This window comes from Nannospalax galili, unplaced genomic scaffold (genome assembly GCF_000622305.1).
Source record: "Nannospalax galili isolate Female #2095 unplaced genomic scaffold, S.galili_v1.0 scaffold171, whole genome shotgun sequence".
NCBI lineage: Eukaryota > Metazoa > Chordata > Mammalia > Rodentia > Spalacidae > Nannospalax > Nannospalax galili.
Genome location: NW_008329362.1, coordinates 3,447,134 through 3,467,771, shown reverse-complemented (window position 1 = coordinate 3,467,771; position 20,638 = coordinate 3,447,134). Strand labels below are relative to the sequence as shown.

At 34.8% G+C, this 20,638-nt stretch overlaps 1 protein-coding gene across 1 annotated transcript in view; it reads right to left on the bottom strand.

Moving 5' to 3' along the window:
• Tfec (transcription factor EC) overlaps window positions 1-20,638 on the bottom strand; it is a 77,761-nt gene that overhangs the window by 9,598 nt on the left and 47,525 nt on the right. Inside the window, exons 3-4 of the mRNA XM_008837315.3 lie at window positions 4,188-4,302; window positions 2,748-2,804 (exon numbers count right to left, since the gene is read on the bottom strand). Coding sequence (XP_008835537.1) covers window positions 2,748-2,804; window positions 4,188-4,302 — 172 coding nt within the window. The remainder of the gene's footprint in view (window positions 1-2,747; window positions 2,805-4,187; window positions 4,303-20,638) is intronic.

Here is a 20,638-nt window from a genome sequence, read left to right as displayed (position 1 = left end):
TAACATATAGACAAGTGATTTTCAAAATGGTTTGCATCAGACTTATCTGGAAGAATTCTTACACAGCTTTATACCTCATATCTAGAAATTCTGATTTTAGTAGAGCCAGTATATATGTTTCTGAAGAGTCCTTAGATGAGGCAAATATTACATGAATAATGCCAACAATCTGAGAACTGAACATATAAGTTATTTAATAATGTTTCTTCTATTTCTGTATTCATTCATTATTTATAATAATTTTTATATATAGTAACTAGATATACAGTAACTATTCACTGAGTGTCAGCTATATGATGAGTTTCTTATACTGACCCTAAGAGCAGTAATCTATATTCTAATATCAAGAACCACAATGTATACTTACATGTAATATTTTTGCAATAGATAACATGCTTAAAATACTCAGGGACTAACAACTAATATATACTATGTGAAATGAAGCCACCAAAGAATGTAAATTGTCTTAGTGAACCTTGTCTACAAAGCAAAGTACCATGAACTGATTTGATCTTCAGAAATAAAACATTAAAATTAGAATATATCCAAGTGATAGACTCATACCCAAGAGCATTTGGTAACACAGATTAGACTTGATTTGGCCTTTAAATACAGAAAAATAATAATAGAGGACCTGAAGTCAGGGGCAGGGAGACAATAAGTTGGAAGTAGAGATGTAGGAGGGAGTCTGAATATTGTCAAAATATATCTTGTGAAAGTCTCAAATAACAATATTTTTAAAAGAATATAATCAATTGTTGAGTTTGTTTTCCCTTTTTACTAATTCTACTGTCTTAAGTATAATATTTAAAAGAGCTAAATAATACTATGCAAAATAAAATAAAACTGATAAAAAATACATATGCACTTTACAGTGAGAATTTATTAATGAGTCTATGTTCGTATACACTGTCTTCTATAATATACAACATGAAGAAAATTCATGGTTTTATCTCAAAATAGGTGAACAATATAATGTTTCTTCAGAAACATTTTATCTAAATTCACCTCGTGCATACTATCAGAAACCTCTCTACTCCCCTTAGAGTCTACCTATAATCTTTGAATGTATAATTACAACTTGAGTTCCCCAACATTGCTCATATCTATGCTAGCTTTTTATAAAGTGTCATATTTTAAGGAATTCCAAATTTTTGCTCTCTGCTAGGTTTTAGGCATATTCAGTCAATCCTCTCCCTAACTCCAGGCAAACAAGATCTCTACTCTGATGCACATTCAGAGGACCCTTATGCATTTTCTGGTTACACAGAGCAAGGCAGGCCTAGGTCAAGAGAATCCTGCTGAATTGCACTCTGGCTTACTTGAACAAGGAATTTCCAGTCTCATGTCCTGAGCTCATTATCAGAGCCAGTGCAGGCAGCTATCTGGGCTCTACTCTTACAAGGGAGGTAGATAATACCCCTCGTTCTGTGTGGCCAAAGGGCAGATGTTTATAGGGCTGTATATCTATGGAGTGGTGTGTTCACTCAGGTATAAAGTCACTTACAGCACAACATAGAGAAGAGAAAGAAAGTAGACTACAAAATGGGGCTGGTATTGATATTCCCATGCCAAACTCAATCTGAGGATTCTAAATTCACTCCTGGCCTTCCAGGCTTTAGTAAGGATAGACGTTTTCAAATCTGACTTACAACTTTTTTCATGTTTAGACATCTGATAATAGAACCTCCTTTGTAGTTTTGTAATACTCTCACAGGTTCCATATTTTAAAGTGTTTTATATTTGTCTTATATAAAAGCTATGATACAAAAATTTTAATATTGATGCCACTTGAAGGCAAGAGGATTTACCAAGAGAATCAAGGTTCTAAAACACTGACAAGGCACATACCAGACACCTACCATACTTTATATTAAATCGCCTGTTGATGAACTCTCTATACAGAGGAGAGAAGGGAGAACAGTAATCATTAACAAGTTCACTAAGGGAGAATGCTGTAGTCCTCTGTGTACCACTCTTACCAAGGATTAGCTCTCTCCACTCATATTCCTCTTATCTCTTCTTCTAAATCAAAGTTATCTGTCCTGCCCCTTAAAATAAGGGAATCTGAAGATCATTGTCCTAATGACTGTGCCCCATAATGGTATGGGGTATCTTTCCTTACCAGTCTGATGCAGCAGGCATATTAGGCACAGATACAGATTTCAAAGGCACAGGCAGAATCAATTTGCCGATTGTATGTGAGAAAGTTAGCGTCTTGCCTTAGGGCTTCACTCTTTTTCACTTTCATTCTGCTACTCTTTCTGTTTGTGACTTGTCTCTGAGAACAAAAAAAGCTTCCCACTCATTTAGAGTTCACTAGGTTGAAATAGTTAAGCACTAAACCCATGACCAAGCACTTTAAACCTTGGTCTTGCTGCTAATTAACCTCTCTCACTCATGTTTCTATATGTTGTGTGACTGGTTATCAGAGTCAAATTAACCTACAGAAGTCACGAGAAATTCAATATTACAACATAAGCAGTGCCTTTCAGATAACATGCCATTAGGAAAGGAAGAGCAACTTGATACTGAAAAGTGGGAATTTGGACTTGTTTCTGACAGAATGGTGTAGCTTTTATAGCCATTTTATTTCTTTAAATCTAGGAGTTGGTGAATCACAACACAGTTCAAATGTAACCAAATATACTCATTTCATTCAAGCACATTCACCCTGAGCATGAAGGATCAAAGAGACCATTCCATGCTCTTGTTAGCTCTCTTTGGAGAAACAGGAAAGCACTCACTGAGGTTGTGGTTGTCCTTCTTCTGTCTCTCTTTTGCCAAAGCTCCAGTGTTGGTGTCTGAGTGAGAGAAAAATCATTGAAACCCAGCTTAGATCTACATGAAAACCTTACTGTGTGGCAATGCTCAGAAATACAATATTATTGTTTGTCCTAAGTACAATATTATTATTTGTTCTAAAATAGTGTAATAATATTTTTAGGCCAAATAGTAAGGCATTTAGAGCAGTGAACATTTAAATAAAAGGCAGTGGCAAATACTTTAAGCCTTGGTGTAGTTTTGATTTGTTTTCTGACTCTCCATTTAATAGCGATGTGAACAATTGAGAAATCTGTGCCTCAGGCTCTCCATCTGTAAAATGAATACATTATAATACCTGCCTGATGACTAATGAGATGCTTATACAGGCATATTACATTGAAAATATTGATCTCTTCAATCACTTTTATTATTCTCAGAATTTTCAGATTCAGAAATTAGCCTAATTTCTTCCTAAATAATTATGATTGCTACATCAAAAGAATCGGAACTAACTACATACCTCAGACACTCATATCAAACAACGCCACAAACTCTCTCTCAGAAAATGACCTGGGGCAACCTCTGGCCTCCACATCCATGCACACACACACAGACAGACAGACAGACAGACAGACAGACACACACACACACACACACACACAGATTCACGCATACCTGCCTGGCACACATGCAAAAGGAGGAAGGAAGGAAGGAAAGAAGGAAGGAAGGAAGGAAGGAAGGAAGGAAGGAAGGAAGGAAGGAAGGAGAATTGAAAAGGAAGGAAAGGAAAGGAGGGGGTAAGGGAGGGGAGGGGAGGGGAGAGAAAAGAGAAAAGAGTTAACATGGTAACTATAAGCCAAAAAATCATACAATTACATTAATTGATTTCTGTTGCTAACTAGCCATACAATTTTGGAAAATTAACCCGATTTTTGATTTTCTTATCTAGGTATTTGGAAGAATTTGACTATGTCCATATAATTCCTTCAAGTTATGAGGATTTGGAAATAAACTGAAAAAAAACTGAGATTTTTTCTTTTCGCAATTTACAAATTAAATATGTCTATTGAATATCTATAAAATGTTTTAAAAACCCGTTTTTGTTTTCAACCAAATTCTTCATACAGAGAATAAGTTCCTTCCTTTGATAGATCAATATCAAAATGAACCTAGGTTGCATGAAGCTCCATGCATATGAACAGCACATGGGCAATTACTATGATTCTGCAACCACTCAGCCACACTGTAAATGACACTGATTTACTGCCTGGTTATCATTAAGAAATGATTAGTTCATTCTCTAAACTTCTCCCTTTTCACTATTCTGATTGTACTTTAAATTTTTATTCGATCTGGCAATATGTCACTCATATCTTATGAAGTTGACAAAAATTTAAAAGATGAAAGTATAAAAACATTACCTGCAATTTCCTTTTTCATTGGTAAACTACTGGGACAGGAAGCACTTGTAAGACCCATATTAACTGCAGAAATCCCCTGTTCACCACTATATACATCCAAAATACTTCCAGATAACTTAGAGGAAAAACAGAAAAAAAAAAAAAAAGACCAATTAATTAGCCCCACCCCTCTGTGCACACAAGTATATTTAATAGCATACTTTACTTTAAATATGTCACTTTGCTAATAATAATGGTAATAGGTAGCATTTTAATTTTCAACAAGAGTACACATTGACCATTTTAAAATATATTTTGGAATGCTCATGGATAAGATATGCTGAAAACATTATTTGTATTTAAGCCAAAAGGGAGATCTGTTCATGAGTGAAGGGAAATTCTGATGAACATTTATAGTTATAGAGCTTTGAGCCACAAAGCTCTATGACACAGTTACAAATAAATACAATTAAATTATCATTTTGGACAAAAAGCAATACACATGTCTGCAAAGGTGGCAAGTTCCTTGCATCCCACAAGTTAGGCAAAATGGTGGAAGGCCCAGGAGCTTCAGAAGGCACCAGAGCTGCAGCACCTCTCACTAAAGAGGTCACTCATGCCCCTGAGAAATGCTCCTCCCTGGAAGGCATTCTTTCTCACATTGTGCACTTAATGTTCTAGATTATTATAATCCCAGCTGGTGACCAAAAGCACCCTAAGACTTCTTTAACCTCTAGTGAATATAGGCTATATCCAATTACAGACACAGAGCAATTCCTGAACAATTTCTTAGAAATTCAAAATTTAACACAATTCAAAATTCTACTAATTCATTATTCAAACTGGGCTTATTGACTTGATCATGCAAGAAAATTTAACAAAAATTCATATTTCAATTAATAACCAGTATTTCAGGAAAACTGCATTTACAACATAAGATTTGAATTAAAATCTTTCCATTTTGTGTATATTTATTCATTTTGGGCCAGCTAACCAAAAGCTGAATAAGAAACAACTTTTTCTTTTCCTCAAAGTCTAGCAAGAGTACATATAATCAAACGTAGTTGTAACAGATTACCATAGTGAATCTAACGTTAAATTCCCACTTATTGCAAAACTCTAATTTTATCTGCTGAAAATATGAAAAGTACATATTAAGAGAAAAATTAATTTTAGGGTAATGAACTTCTATAGTGCATGAAATAAATGTAAATTTCTAAGGAAAATAAACTTTTAAATACGGTGACCCATAGGAGAAAGCCTAATACTCTTATTCTGCTAAATAGCTATAGCATTAAACTGGCTCCTAATGACTTGTCATTATACCCATGGATTAATGCATCTCTCAACTCTCAGCAGAGAAGTTTTCTTATACAAGAGATGGTAATTACCATAGAGACTCACAACTGGTCAACAGGCAGAGAATATGAGACTGCAGTGTGCTTAGCCCTAAACAGGATACCTATATCAAACTTCTGCCTCCCAAGGCTCAGGAATCAATTCAGAAGATGGGGCAGAAAGACTGTAACAGTCAAAGGAGGTGGATGACCACAAAGAAAGAGAGTTTTCTAGAGAGCTGGTCAGTTACTCACATGAACTCATGGTAATGGTGATGGCATGTACAAGTTCCATGTAAGCTCAAGCCAGACAAAATTTCAGCATAGGTACGATGAAGTGGGTAAGAAACCCAACCCCACCTGAGGAACTATTAACAACTGAAGGCTGATGGGAGGGGAAGAGTCCTTCATTTCCATTTAAAGGTAAGACTCTTGGTAGGTTAATCAGGCTCCAGTGGATGAGCCCACCCCAGTGGGTAAATGGAGACACAAACCTCACTCTGTAGACTTATGTGTTAGAAGATAGGAAATTGGGTAGGAGATTGGCAAGGAGGTGCAGCTATGGGAGAGGAACTAAATATGATCAAAATATATTGTATGAAATTCTCAAAAATTAAATTAAAAAAGAAAGAAAAAGAAAATCCTATTAGAATTGTATATGCCAAGCATTCGACAGTTCATGAGAGTTTTTCTCTAAGATTTTGGATTTTTTGGCAAATAACTCAAAATTACATGCTGCAAGAGAGACAGAAAAGTCACTATTTCCGCATTTTCTTAGAAGCTGATGGACTCCAGAAATGAATCTCTGAGTGTGAAGTCAAGTGTGGAATCTGCAGATGGAAAATACTTTTATTTTCTTAATAGAACAATTTAAATTAAAAAATTATTTATTCTTAAAAAATATAGTTGATGGGGCTAGAGAAATGGCTTAGCGGTTAAGAGCACTGATTGCTCTTGCAGAGGACCCGAGTACAATTCCCAATACCCACATGGTGGCTAACAACTAACTATCCATCATTCCAGTTCCAGTGGATCTGACACCCTCTTCTGACCTCCACAGGCATTGTGTAACATGAGTGCACTTACACACATGCAAGCATACATTCATACATATCAAGTAAATATAATAAATAAAATATTTTAAAAATATAGCTGAATTCATCTAATACACACATTTAAGTCCATATCAATAAGAACATTCTAGTCTGCTTTTCATACTCAGGTAGATATCTTAATACACTGGTTTCTTCATCATTAAATTTATTTTAAAACCTCACCTTTATTTTATTCATACTTTTATTTTCCTTATTTACTTACATTAATTTTGGCTGTGCTGAGGACCAAGCCAGGGCTTTATATATGCTATGTAATTGTTCTATCATGAGCCACTCCTGTAAATTCACTGTTTTAAAATGTGTTTTTTTATGGATCTTTGAAGGAATATATTTAAGTGTTTATTATTTTCCAATTTCATTACCTCAAAAACTAGGACAAAGTTGACTTAATTGGAAAGATGATGTATATATCAGACAAGTACAATTAAGAGCTCCAAAAGAGACCATACCCCTAAGATCCCTTAAATAGAGCTTTAAAAATACAAAATTTCCACAATCATTTTTGAACAGCCTGCACCATCCCCACCTGAATTGTACATTTCCACTGTGCCTTTGAGAAATATAATGGACATGCTGAACAAAAAGGCAGGGAATGAGGGGGAAGGAACTAGCAAAAGGGCACTTTTGCTCTGAAGAGCTTGAATTCAGATGGATTTCAATGTAGAGTGGCAAATTGGAGAAATGTTAAAGAAGAAAAAGAGCTCTAGTACACATACACTGTAACAATAAAGTGAGAGGCTCCTAACGGCAGGGTCCACATACTCTGGTCAGATGGTGCTTGGTGCATTATTCCTTAAAAACAGGGCAGAATTCTGATAATGAATCTAATCTTGCTTAACTGTAGTTAGATTATATCTTCCCCTGACCTTGGTTATGTTCTAATTTATGCCCTAAAGCACAGTGATTAATATCCTATTTAATTTTATGCTGTAGGTACTGTTCTATTTCATGTAAATGGCTAATCACTTTTGAATATCATTAGACTATTGGGTTTCAATTTCAAAGCATGTAATATACTTCATGTAGTCTAAAGTGCCTTTTCGCTATTAAAAGTTGTGAGTGCCATGTTAGTGGAAATTAAATGAGTACATACACATCTGCAGCAGCTTATATCTACCCTTGTCAATGGTAAAAGTTGCTTTGGTAACAAGACCTAAGTCATTGCTTTGTAGATCAGTAAGCTTATGGATAAGTATTTTATGAAGAAATAGTCATTCTTATTAATAAAAGACAAATTTATTTTTCAGTAAGGAAAAACCTCTAATATGACAATAAATATGATGAACATATTGTTACTAACAACAAACAAAATTTAATGACAAGAAATGAAAAAATTATCATAAAAATTATCCAAAAGGGTCAAGCGTATATCTGTATAAGACAATGATTTTCTCTGGTAGAGAAAAGTGAGTGATCTGAGAAGTTGCTTCAAGATGAACAGTTATTGACAGTGGTTTCCTTGTATCTAGATTCATTCATATATTCACTACTGAGGTGACAGGGACAGAAATAAACTAGATCTGGCCTTTCTATATAATATATCAATCCAAAGTAGCCAGTATTTTTGAAAAAAAAGAAAGAGCACACAGGTCAAATAGCAAAACATCTAAAAAATATGGCTATTTCAAAAGGAAAATAAAATTCAGCATTAGAGTAATATGAAAAGAAAAATATAGAAAACCATATAAAGCTAAGTTTTTCAAATTAGTCTAAAATAAAGAAGGGAATATGTTTGTAATAATTTAGAATAGAAGACAATATGTAAACATAACAATGACCAAAAGGGTTTAAATGACCTAGCAGAAATAGAACAGATGAAAAATATAAAATTTAAGGGAAAACTGAGAAATGAAAAAATAGAATAATTACTATTTTGAGAAAACAATAAAATAAAATGTAAGGCTGGGCATGGTGGCGAATGCCTTAAATCCCAGCACTCGGTAGGCAGAGTCAAAGGCAGGCAGATCTCTGTGGAATTGAGGCCAGCTTGGTCTATATACTGAGTTCCAGGCCAGCTGGGGCTACAGGGAGACCCTGTCTCAAAAAGACCAAATAATAATAATAATAATAACAATAATAATAATAATGGAAATACTATCTGAGGAGGGCTAAAAAATGAGCAGCAAATAAGACAGATGTAAATCTAAAGAATAGATTTGTTCCAATCAAAATATACAAAATAGCAGTCATAATGGGAAAGAACATAAAATTAACGGAAGAAAATACTGTAAAAAATAACAGAAAAAAAATTTCCAAGAATTAACATTGAATAAAAGACTAAAGCATCTTATTTCATCTTATGATATGCTATTTTATTTTAAATTAAAATTGAAGTGTCTATAAAATACCAAGAAGGTTGATAGGAAAAAAAAAAAAGATACCTCAAGAAGCCTCCTTGCCCTCCCCTGAAGAGAGTGAATGAGTGTGGGTATGCATGATTTACATAACAAAGTGCTGAAAGCAGCTTGCTTTTCTTGTTGCAAACAATGAGAGAAATTTGTTTGTTATTACGTGTGTGATACTCTAGGCTTAGGGATCAAAGGGCAAGATTCTCAGATAAGGGTAGGTCCTGACTTCTACTTCTCCATTTCATGCTGGAGATACTGCTTCAATAAAAGAATGAGCAGAGCTTGACTAAGGAGAACAGTTCCAAGAGACACCAAAAGGAACAGAGGTTCCAGAGTTCCAGTCCACTTTTGACCTTAAAATGGTTTCTAAGAGTCAGGCTATTCATTAATTCAGCATAACTGTGATGTGGCTTAGAAATGCTATAATAAGCATGCATGTACATAATGAAAAACACTCCAAATACATGAGAAATATTGAAATCTACAGGAGAAATGAATAATCCACCATCAGAGTGGAAGATTTCAATACATTCCTTTCCATTTTTGAAAAGTCAAACAGATAAAAATAATTAAGAATGTTATGGAAGATGTTAACAATGAAAGTAATAACATGGCCTCAGAAACATGTATATGTTTCTTAATGCAAAACTCTCCATACACAATTTTCTCAAATATGTATAAAACATTAAGAAATTGATTTGGTTTCTGTTTGGGGTGACAAAAACCTCATAAAATGAGCAGCAGTAATGGTCCCATGGCATTTTAATATAGAAAAATTAATGCCACTGAATTATACATGTAAAGATAACAAAATGACAAATTTTAAGCAATGTATATTTTACCATAAAGAAAATGTTGAGATCCTACCAGTGATAATTTGCCAATGATTATGAGTGCTTAGATAAATGCATAGATGTTTAGAAAAATATTATGTAGTAGAACAAACTTTAGGAGTAGCAGTTTGAACAGTCTTATGATTACTAAAGAGATAAAAATAAACAACATTTGACAAGGACACTATCTGGACTACATACTTTTATGGTGAAAAGTGCCACACTTTCATGAAATAGATCATGCCGTTTAAAAAATTCCATTTCTTTATTTTGTGGTAGGGGTTGAGAATGGAGGTCAGAGGACAACTTACAAGAATTGACTTTATCCTTCCACCATGTAGCTCCCAGGGATAGAACTCAGGTTGTCCTGCTTGAGGGCAAGCACCCTTACCCCCAAAGTCATCTCAATACCCCTCACGTCACTTTTCTACAAATGCTTCCAAACATTAGAGGCATAAGAGAATTGGCTCAATTTACTGATTCTGAAAGACATTATAAGGAATAAAAATTAAAGGCCTATTTCACACAGGATTATAAATCTTAAGCAAAATACTAGCAACTTGAATTCAAGACAATATAAACAAGATAACTTTCCATTATCAAATTGCATATTTTATGATATTAAAGAGAAAAAGAAGTGTATGATCAGCTGAATAAATTCAGGAAAAGCATTGAGGAAAGTCAGTTTCATTATGATAGAATCTTAGCTGATGAGGAAGAGAAGGGATCCTCCTTAACTTGGAAAACAGTGTGTCTAAAGTATTACAACAAATATAATCTTAATTGTGAAAATACTCAAACTACTTCCTTTGAGAGTATTCCTTCTGGACAATCAGTTTCTGTATTTGAAACTCTAGGCAAGGTAATAAAGAGGAGAAAAATGACATGTTCACAGAGCCAAATCTACTTCTAAAAGTAAAACATATTGAGAGAAAATGCGCAAATTATAAAATGTCATAGACTGTATACTTGCATACAGGAGATTTAAAACCACTTAAATACAAATAATTTTGTTATGTTTTCCAAGCCTTACCCTTGGAGGATTATGAACAACAGATTGAAGAGAAGGCCAATGCTTTCAAGTGAGAATAATTTTAGGAATGCCAATGACTTAACAATACTTTTAGATTTAAGAAGGTGGGTCCAGTAAGATGGCAGTTGAAGACACTTGCCAAGTTTGATGACTTGAGTTCAATTACTGGGACCAACATGAGGGAAGGGAAGAACTGACTCCTGCAAGTTATCCTCTGTTATTCACATGCACACTATGGCATACACACACACACACACACACACACACACACACACACACAATAAATACATAAATAGTAAATATATGTAGTTTAAAATATATTTGAGAAAGAAAAACAAATGCAGAACTGGAATCTTCTTTACAGCTTCAGATGGTTATACACTTCCATCCAGTGTAACTCCATCCCTCATAAAAGTAAAAAACCTCCCAGTTACCCTTCTCAGACCAACACATTTAAAATATCTCAGCTCAAGAATCTAAAATCTAGTTTCTACCATTTAACTCATATAAATCGCAACTCCTGTTGTAGCACTCAAAATGCCATTTCATAGCTCTTTACTTTTCTGAGTCAACATTATGAACCACTACCCCTATGTTTTTAAAGCCCTGTCATCACCGTGTATACACGTACAAGGGTTTGCAATAGATTTCACACTCCAGTGTGGGGAAAGGTTGTTTTTGTGATAAATCTGTGATCCAGAGATGGGGAATTTTTCAAAAGATAACAAAACACAAGAATAAAAACATATGCTATGTCAGGCTGGAGAGAGGGCTCAGAGATTAAAAGCACTGACTGCTCTTTCAGAGGACCCAGGTTTCCTTCTCAGCACCCACGTAATAGTTAATAACTGTCTGTACCTCCAGTTCCAGAGCATCATACTCCCTCTTCTGGCCTTCATAGGCACTGCACAACACAGGCGCACTTACAAACATGCAAGCAAAAGACTCATACACATAAAAATAAATAAAAATGTTTTAAAGCATATGCTATGTCATATGCATTAGATTATTTTTATAATCCAGGTGTGAATAAAAATGTATTTTATAACTCAAACATATGATAAATAATCTTTATAATACTTTTTTGAGTGTGTATAATTATCATTCTGCATATGTAACAATACAGCCATAAAGAATGAAGAAATTATCTAAAGATAATACACCTTATAAGTTATAGAGGTGGTAGGATGATAGTTCAGTGCTTTCCAAGCACAAGGACATAAATTTGATCCCCAGGACCATTATAAAAAAGAAATAAAGCCAGTAGTAGTGGCATGTTCTTGTAATACCAGCATGAGGGAGGTGGAAACAGGTGAATCCCTGGAACTAATTGACCAGCCAGCCTACTTGGTGCAGTCCAGGCCAGTGAGAGACTCTAACTCATAAAAGTAGTTGAATGGCACCTGAGGAACAATACTTAAAGTTGTCCTTTGACCCACACGTACATGTACATATACATGCTCAAACACCCATGTACCTGCATGCATAGATAAAAGAAGAAATAAGCAAAATATAATAAAAATAGTGGTTTAGAATCAAATCTATGCTTGTATGACACCAAAGTTAGATGCTTTACTACCTATCCTATTGTGCATGCATTCTTGCCTTTAATATGTTTAGTATTGTTTTGAATATTCAAAACAGTTGCAAATTATTGAATTATATTTCCTCTCCTTTATTCTTTCCTACTACTCCTGTCTGAATCTTACTTCATCAAAAAACATCAAGATCAAACATTTCTGCTCTTTAAGGGCTAAGCCCTCTCCAACAGTTTCCCCGGAGGGTATCCTGGAGTTTTTTAATTCACCAGAATACCTTAAGACTCATCAACTTGGCTGTGATTTTGAAATTTTAGTTCATATTTGTTGCCTTGTCACTCTTCATTTTTCACCTTGGAACAAACAGGTCACCACAGTACACACTCAGCATGTTCCTAAAGACAATGGTATTTATGAAATCCCTGGCATTTTTTCTGAAAAATGCCTATGTGTATATAATCATATGTAATCTCCTAATTTCATTATGAATACATAAAATCACAAAATTCATGTAAGTTATAAGTTACACTTACAAAAAATTTCTCAGTTAAGTAACAAAAGGAAAAAAGAGCAGTTGATGTGTGTGTGATATTACATATTTAGTGCGATTTTTCAAAGGAAACTGATAGAAATGCATTTGTTTAGGTCTTCGTTTTTGCTTTTCTGTGAAGACAGTCACCGTCAATCTAAGCTGGTGAAAATGAGCAGGCGACTATTAGATAAAGAAGCTGTAGACATGAAAAGAAGATAAACTTCCAGAATGGAGAGGTGCACCGCAGGGAAGCACATGCCACACAATGTATGCATACATGAAACACTGACTCTGAAAGATTATTCTACCTTGTGGGTGTTGATTCATTTAGATTCAGTGAGCCAGATTTTTCCAGTTTTAGAACACACACCACTGACTTCCCTAGAACTTTCTTTTATCTGTTAAAATATCACCATGAGGCTTAAATGACAAACAGTATTCCCCCCAAAATCCTGCTGTGTTATTTTGTTATTATTATTTTTGCTCCATTATCCGTGAATAAAAATAATGAGTGGGGCTGGATCAAGGGTTCCTTGGTAAGCTAGCTTTAACACAAACAGAAAAAATACAGAACAGGACACTAACGCATTTTCACAGCATATATATGTTCATTATTATATTAATACTAAATTAATTAAAAGCTGTTAACAGGAATGCAAAGAAACAATCAGTAAAATCCTCACATTTTATATAAAATTCACAATAAAACATTAATTTTAGCAGGGAATTTTTTTTACCAAATAAACTATGTAAATTTTTTACCACATTCCAGAGCACCAGAAAGCTATCTTATAAGTAAACAAGCTTTTCAATAAATAAATTATATTTTATACATGTTAACCCTCGTTTCCACATACCTTAGTTTATTGACTATAACTTTATAGAGCTTAAATTCAGTATTTAAGCCGGTTTCATCTCCAAATACCGAAAGAATTTCAAAATGCGCTTGCTCACCAGTTTCAATTTGGAAGGGTCTATAACCTTCACAATAGCAATGGTTTTCTCTTTCTCCTTCATCAATTTCTTTTTCTTAAACTTGCAAACAATGACCGGGAGAGGCATACAGAAACTTCTGCACTAAAGTGAACTTTGGTTCTTCCTTGGACTTTAAGACTAATCTGGTCTAGATTGTGATTGACAAAAGCTTGCTCATTGATGTAATGCAATCCTTTCAAGTTCCAAACAAGCACAGGGGCTTGTTAATATTTACTCAGCCCTTGTCTCTGGAATGGTCTTGAACTATAACAGTTTACTTAGATTGCCAAATGCCAACAGCATTTGCAGATTGCTTATTGAAAACTACCTATGTATATTCAAAGAAATGAGTTAATATATACAAGCAAATCTCTGAAAGAAAAAAGTGAACTCATATCAATGGGCAGAAATGACAGAGAGCCAGGTCTAAACTTAGAAGCTCACCAGTCATCCAACTGCAGTGTAGCAGAGTCCAATCTACCTCAGAATCTTTCATATTCTAAAATTACATATTTATATGAATTAACTATCCTCTTTCATCTGCTAACACAGCAGTGTAGGTAAGACTGTTACATTTGGTTTCTTATAGTGCTGGAACAAGGTCTGAATCTGCTATTCATTTAATGAATGAGTCTGAACGAATTACTGAACTTCTTTAAGCATCTTTCTTCATTTATTAAAAAGATAATAGGTCTTTACCACATAAGTTTGTTCTAAAGATTATACACAACTTTTCAGGAAGGGTATTTTGAAAATTTGTTATCACATGGTTTATCCACTGCACAATGGCTATACTTTACTGTTGTTTTTATCCTTCTTACTGCTACCAATTAGCCAGTAGGAGTGTTCATAAATAAACAGGAATTAAATGGGAACACTTATTTCTGAACTGTGTGGTTTTAGAGTACTTTACTTAGCATTTATTTGCCAATACCTATGTTGTATGAGGGAGGCACTGTGCAAAATGCTAAAGATGACATACTGAGAAGGCTGTGGTTTGGAGGTAAGGAGAGGTTGAAAAGCAATGAGATTCTGGAAATCCTGGATATGACCAGGACATACTGTAGAGGTCGGTGGAGGCAGAGAACACAACATGACCCTTTGGAGGGTTGTTTCTGTTGTTGTTCGACCACAACAACAAACAGATCAACTGAAAACAGATTTGGAGAAATAAAGTCTTTCAGCCATATTAATTTTGAGATACCTGTTACAGTACAAAATATATCAAGCAACAAGTAGCATATGTAGGTTGAACATATAGAAGAGAGATCTGGATTGGACACAGCATGAGATGAAATCGCTATAAAGTGTGTACAGATACATGAGAAAAGAAGGCTGGAGACTGGGCTTTGAACACAGCATTTTAATATCTGTTAGAGAAGAAAACCAGTGAGATAGCTGAAAACCAGAAGTGTAAGAGGTCATGGCATCTCAGATGGTGATTCAAGGAGTGGTCAGCCATGGCAAATGCCACTGAGGAGCTGAGTCAATAGGAATCGATAGTTTGCTATTGGGATTTGCATTGTTTGGTTCTAAGAGACCTTTTAGAATTATGAACAAAAACGTTTGATTGGAAAAGAGAATGAAGTCATTAGATGCTGTCCACAGGCAGAAAACAGAGGCAGCTAGTTTCATTTTGTGATAGTGTGTGTGTATGTATGTATTAATACTGAAATGTCATGGTAGCCAAAAAGCAAATGTGTTCAAAGAGAGCTATTTGGTTAGGTATAATTTGGAGAGTATTATAGAAGATTACTATAATGCTGCTATTAACAGCCCTATAGAGCAGCATATTCTGATGACACAGGAGACCATGTAAAGGAGAAAATCCTTAGAAATTTAATAATGGACTAGAAAATTTATTCTAATATGATAGGATTGACAGAAAAATGAACAAAAGTGTAGAGGTTTAAGAAAACTGGTATACCACCTGTAGCTAAGGGACACACCAGCTATTGTTCTAAAATAATGGATAAATTTGTTTTCTCCCCCATCTAGAAGCCTTTGAGAGGGAACTGACACTGATTCTAACCACTCCAACAGCTATCAAAACACCTGAAACCAAATCCTGAATCCATCACTCTAGAGATCAGCCTTAGAAGACCAAAGAAAAATGAGGTAGAACCCAATAGAGGGATGATTTGGAAGCCCTTGTCAAGAAATTCCAAAGGACTCTCATATGAACATTTGAAAATTACCCCCTTCTGACTTTTTTCTAGTTCCCTGTCTAGAATTTGTAATACTAATTACTCTTGCCTTTACTTCTCCTTCACATCTCCTATTCACAATGCAAGGACTTTCTTTTCCCCTTAGAAATAAGAGTTAAGCAACTTGGGAATCTTTTAGATAGATCCACTGAATGAGTACTCCAATTGCCTCACACTGCGTCCCTGTTTAGCATGGAAGAAGCCAGAGCAGTCTGCGTCCTATTCCTTATTGGCAACAATTTGGGTAACCTCTTCAGAGGATTCGTGATAAGAATAGGAGGTAGGAACTGGCTAGGTAGTTAGGGTAAAAAGACCTCCACAGAAAAGTAGCCATTCTATACAGATATTACAAAACAAGGAAGATAGTATGACAGGCAACATTTCATTATATAATTTCAATGAACTAAACACCTTACATAAGGAAGAGAAGACTATAGGAAATTAATATTTCCTCAAATAGATATTGAATACTAGAGAAGAAAATATTCTCATGTTATGAAATTAGAAAAGGAAAAATTAGTATTAATAACATATTTATCTAGAGAATTGTCAGTTCAATGCTGCTTGAAATTTGAAGACAGAAATTGTAGATTTTGTGATTAACAAATGGACAGTGAGAAGCTAAAAGTAATCAAATAGGTGATAAGATATCATCCTGGAATTTGATTCCAGGAATTCCTACTGATTTCCACACAGAAGTTATCTGCATTGAGGTGATAAGGCATGTCTTTATTTTTTTCACCTATGGATATTGGCTCAGAAGTAATTTATGTTTTATCATTGTAATATAGTCTGTCTTCTGCAAAGGTCTAAAGCCCTGCTAATCATAGTAAAACAGTCAAAACTGAACCATGATATCATGAAAGAATTTGACTATAGGCAGAGCATAAAATAGTAAATGTAAAAATTAAATAATTCCTGGATAATGCTATAGGTGCTTGCATATAGATTAGACAGAAATTAGATAAATGATGATAGATGATAGATAGATAGATAGATAGATAGATAGATAGATAGATGATGGGTCATAGAGGTGATAAATAGAAAGTTAGATCGATGTCAGATGCCTACATGATACAATGATTGATAGATAGATAGATAGATGATAGATAGATGGTAGATAGATAGATTGATAGATAGGTGGATGGATGATAGATGATAGATAGATGATTGATAGATAGATGACAGATAGATAGATGATAGATAGACAGATGATAGATGATAGATAGACGATAGATAGATAGATAGATGATAGACAGATGATAGATGATAGATAGATGATAGATAGATAGATGATAATAGGTAGATAGATAGATGTTGATGATGGATGATAGATAGATAGATAGATAGATAGATAGATGATAGATAGATAGATGATAGATAGATGATACAGAGAGATAGATAGATGATAGATAATAGAGAGATACATACAGAGGAAGAGTGACAGAATAGTAGAATTCTACCATCTTGTTCAATAATAATATATGATCTTTTGTTTGCACCAGTATTTCCTAATATTCATCTTTTATCTTCTATTTCAGAAATACAGAAGAAAAGGTCATTTATTAGTCAAAGAAAATGAGTTTGCTTTATCAGCTGAGATGATTGTTAGCTTCATTCACATTGACTTTCTTGGGTCTGGAAAAAGTACTGTTCTTTGTATTAGCAGAAGAGAGTCTGTTCCTTCCTCTTTAAAACTTGATTCCATTCCAACTGTGCTTAATAATGTCCTCCATTTGGCAAAAGGCAATACGTTCAGAACACTGTAAATAATGATTAAAGTAGTGCTTTAGTCTGAAATCACAGAGAAGCATTTTATTAAGTCTAAAACTTCGTTTTGGATATTTAGCTTCTAAAATACTTGGCTGTGTATATAAAGCCCACAATATCTGAAAACTGAATATGATGTACTGATATGTTCTTTTCCCTGTATTTCCTTCCCTGGAGTCTCTATTGCTTGGTGGGCAACACGCCTCCCCCAGGGCTACACCCTTAGAAATCAGTATCTACACAGAGAGCATGTTTCTCTTGAAGTTCTTTTAAACCAAAGTCCACAAGCCTTAATATGTTGACAGAGGACTTCCTGTAAATATCATCTTTTGTTTTTTTTTTTTTAATATTGTCGGTGCCTCTCATAGATAGATAGCCAAAGGTCAATAGTGAAGTTTTGGCTGACTAGTCCACATGAACACAGACTATATGAAAAATACTATCTCATTACCTCTATAACCAATAATAAAAGTAACAGAAACAATAATACCAATATCCAAAAGCACATTAAACAGCAACAGAACCACAGACTTACATAGTACAGGAAATGTGCCAGGCAATGTTCTAAGTGCTTTGTATACACCTGATCATTTATCTTCACTGCAAACCATGAGGTACATACTATTATTATCTCTGTTATACAGAGGAGAAAACCAAAAGAAACGCCCTACCTTGCCCAGATTACCTAGTTAGTGAGTGGCAAAGGGAAGATTGGACTCCTGAACTCTTGCTCCATAGTCTTTACTTTAACACAACCTCTTGTTATTCTCAACTCCTTTCTACTAAAAGCCTCCATCTCTGCAAAGATGGTTTAAGCTACAGAGAGTTTTAAAGCTTTTTTTTTTTTTCAAGGCTGTGTTTACTTTTCTTTGTTTCTCTCTTGCTCTTTCTAGTCCTCATGTTTTCCTCTCCGTTTGTGACAGTTAATTTTAATTGTCAACTTGACACATCTAAAGTCACCAGGAAAGAGAGTCTCAGTGCAGAATTGTCTAGATCAGGTTGGCCTGTGGGCACACCTGTGAAGACTTTTTCCTTAATTGCATTAATTGAGGTGGTAAGGCACCTCAGTGAATATAGACAACATTTCATGAGCTGGGCCCTGGAGTGTGAGAGGATAGAGAAAGTAAGCTGAGAACTAGCATGAATGCATTTCTTTCTTGCTCCTTTGGACTGCGGCTGTGACATGACAAGCGGTTTCAAGCTCCTACCACCTCCACTTACGATAATGAACTACAACCTAAAAATGAGCTAAAACAAACCCTGTATTCCATTACATTGCTTTTTGTCAAGGTATTTCATCACAGCAACAGATATGAAACTGTAGCTTAATTCTCTTCCCATCAATATATTGTCTTTAGTGAAACTAAATATTATAAAAACTCAAAGACATTGTAAAGACTGAGTTTAGATAACGACATCACTGTGGCTATGGATTGCTTATAATGAAGGAATAGCCAGTAGTAAATACTTGTAAATATATAAAAATGTCTTAAAATCTCATTAATGTCATCTTCTAAGCAAGGTTGTTGGTCAGCATGAGTCAAGTGTTGAGAGACGTCTTTTTTTTTTTTTTTCAATATTCCAATACTCTTTCTTTGACAAAAAAGACAACTCTTTTGGGATACTCCCAAAGATTTGTCGATAAATCACAACACTATTCATGTAGTGACATAGCGCATATTTATTAAACAATATTTATTGTCAGGCTTTTCCAGAATGGAGCTTTCACTATAAGTCAACCGTGTGACATTCTGGCTCTCATGGAGTCCAATCTCTAGTGAGGAGGCAAACACAGAACAGTAGAACTATGGATACAGAGGCTGACTAAACTTACTATTCGTTCACTCCACAGATGTCAAAGGTATTCAGTAATTATTAATGCACAGAAATTTGTGTATGAATAAGAAAAATGTTAATGAATATTTTAGATATATTGTGTGCTGTCAAAATTCCATAATATGTAAAATTCTACATGATGTGAGTGTTGCTGCAAAAACCCCCAAAATAGGCACCAAATCTAAAAGGAGACTCACCAGGGAAAGCCTTAGGAAGGAAATTCTGAGTTAACGTTTTAGAAGAATTAGAATTATTCAAATGGTAACTACTGAATGAGATGAGTAAAGAAAGGATGTAAAAAGGAGAACCTGGACTCCAGAGGACTGACTGTGGGCCCGTAGGGCTGAAGCCCAGAGCCAACATAGGGACAAGTCTAGATGACAAGTCTAGGCTAGGAGCAAAGGTGGGTGTAGAAGGTTCAAAGTACAAATGTGAACTCCATCCTGGAAAAACACATGCTGTAGAACATGCCTTTTAATTTTGACATATCTGTTTCAGAAAGCTTTAATTTCTTACTTATATCCAATTTCCAGCATCAAATTCTGAATCTAAAGATACTCTCCCAGATCTACCAGGTGGTACTATGATTCTGGAGTTCTGTTTGAATTAATGAAACATTCCCTGATGTCACCAAAGGACAAGTATTAGAAGAGATAAAATCAAAGAAATGACAATAGCCACCATCTCCTGAGCTCTCACCATGCGACTGGAAGTTTTAAAATACAAGCATTAGAATGACCCTTCTAATGGTGGCACACTTCTGTAATCCCAGTCCTGGAAAGTCATTGGCAGGAGGATAATAGATTCAAGCTTAGCCTAAATTACATAATAAGACCCTGTCTCAAACATACAAACAAATGAAAGAAAAAAACAAAATCATAAATAAAATCTTCAACACCTACAAATGTGAGTGAATGATTAATCTGATACTGCATAAATTGAGGGTGG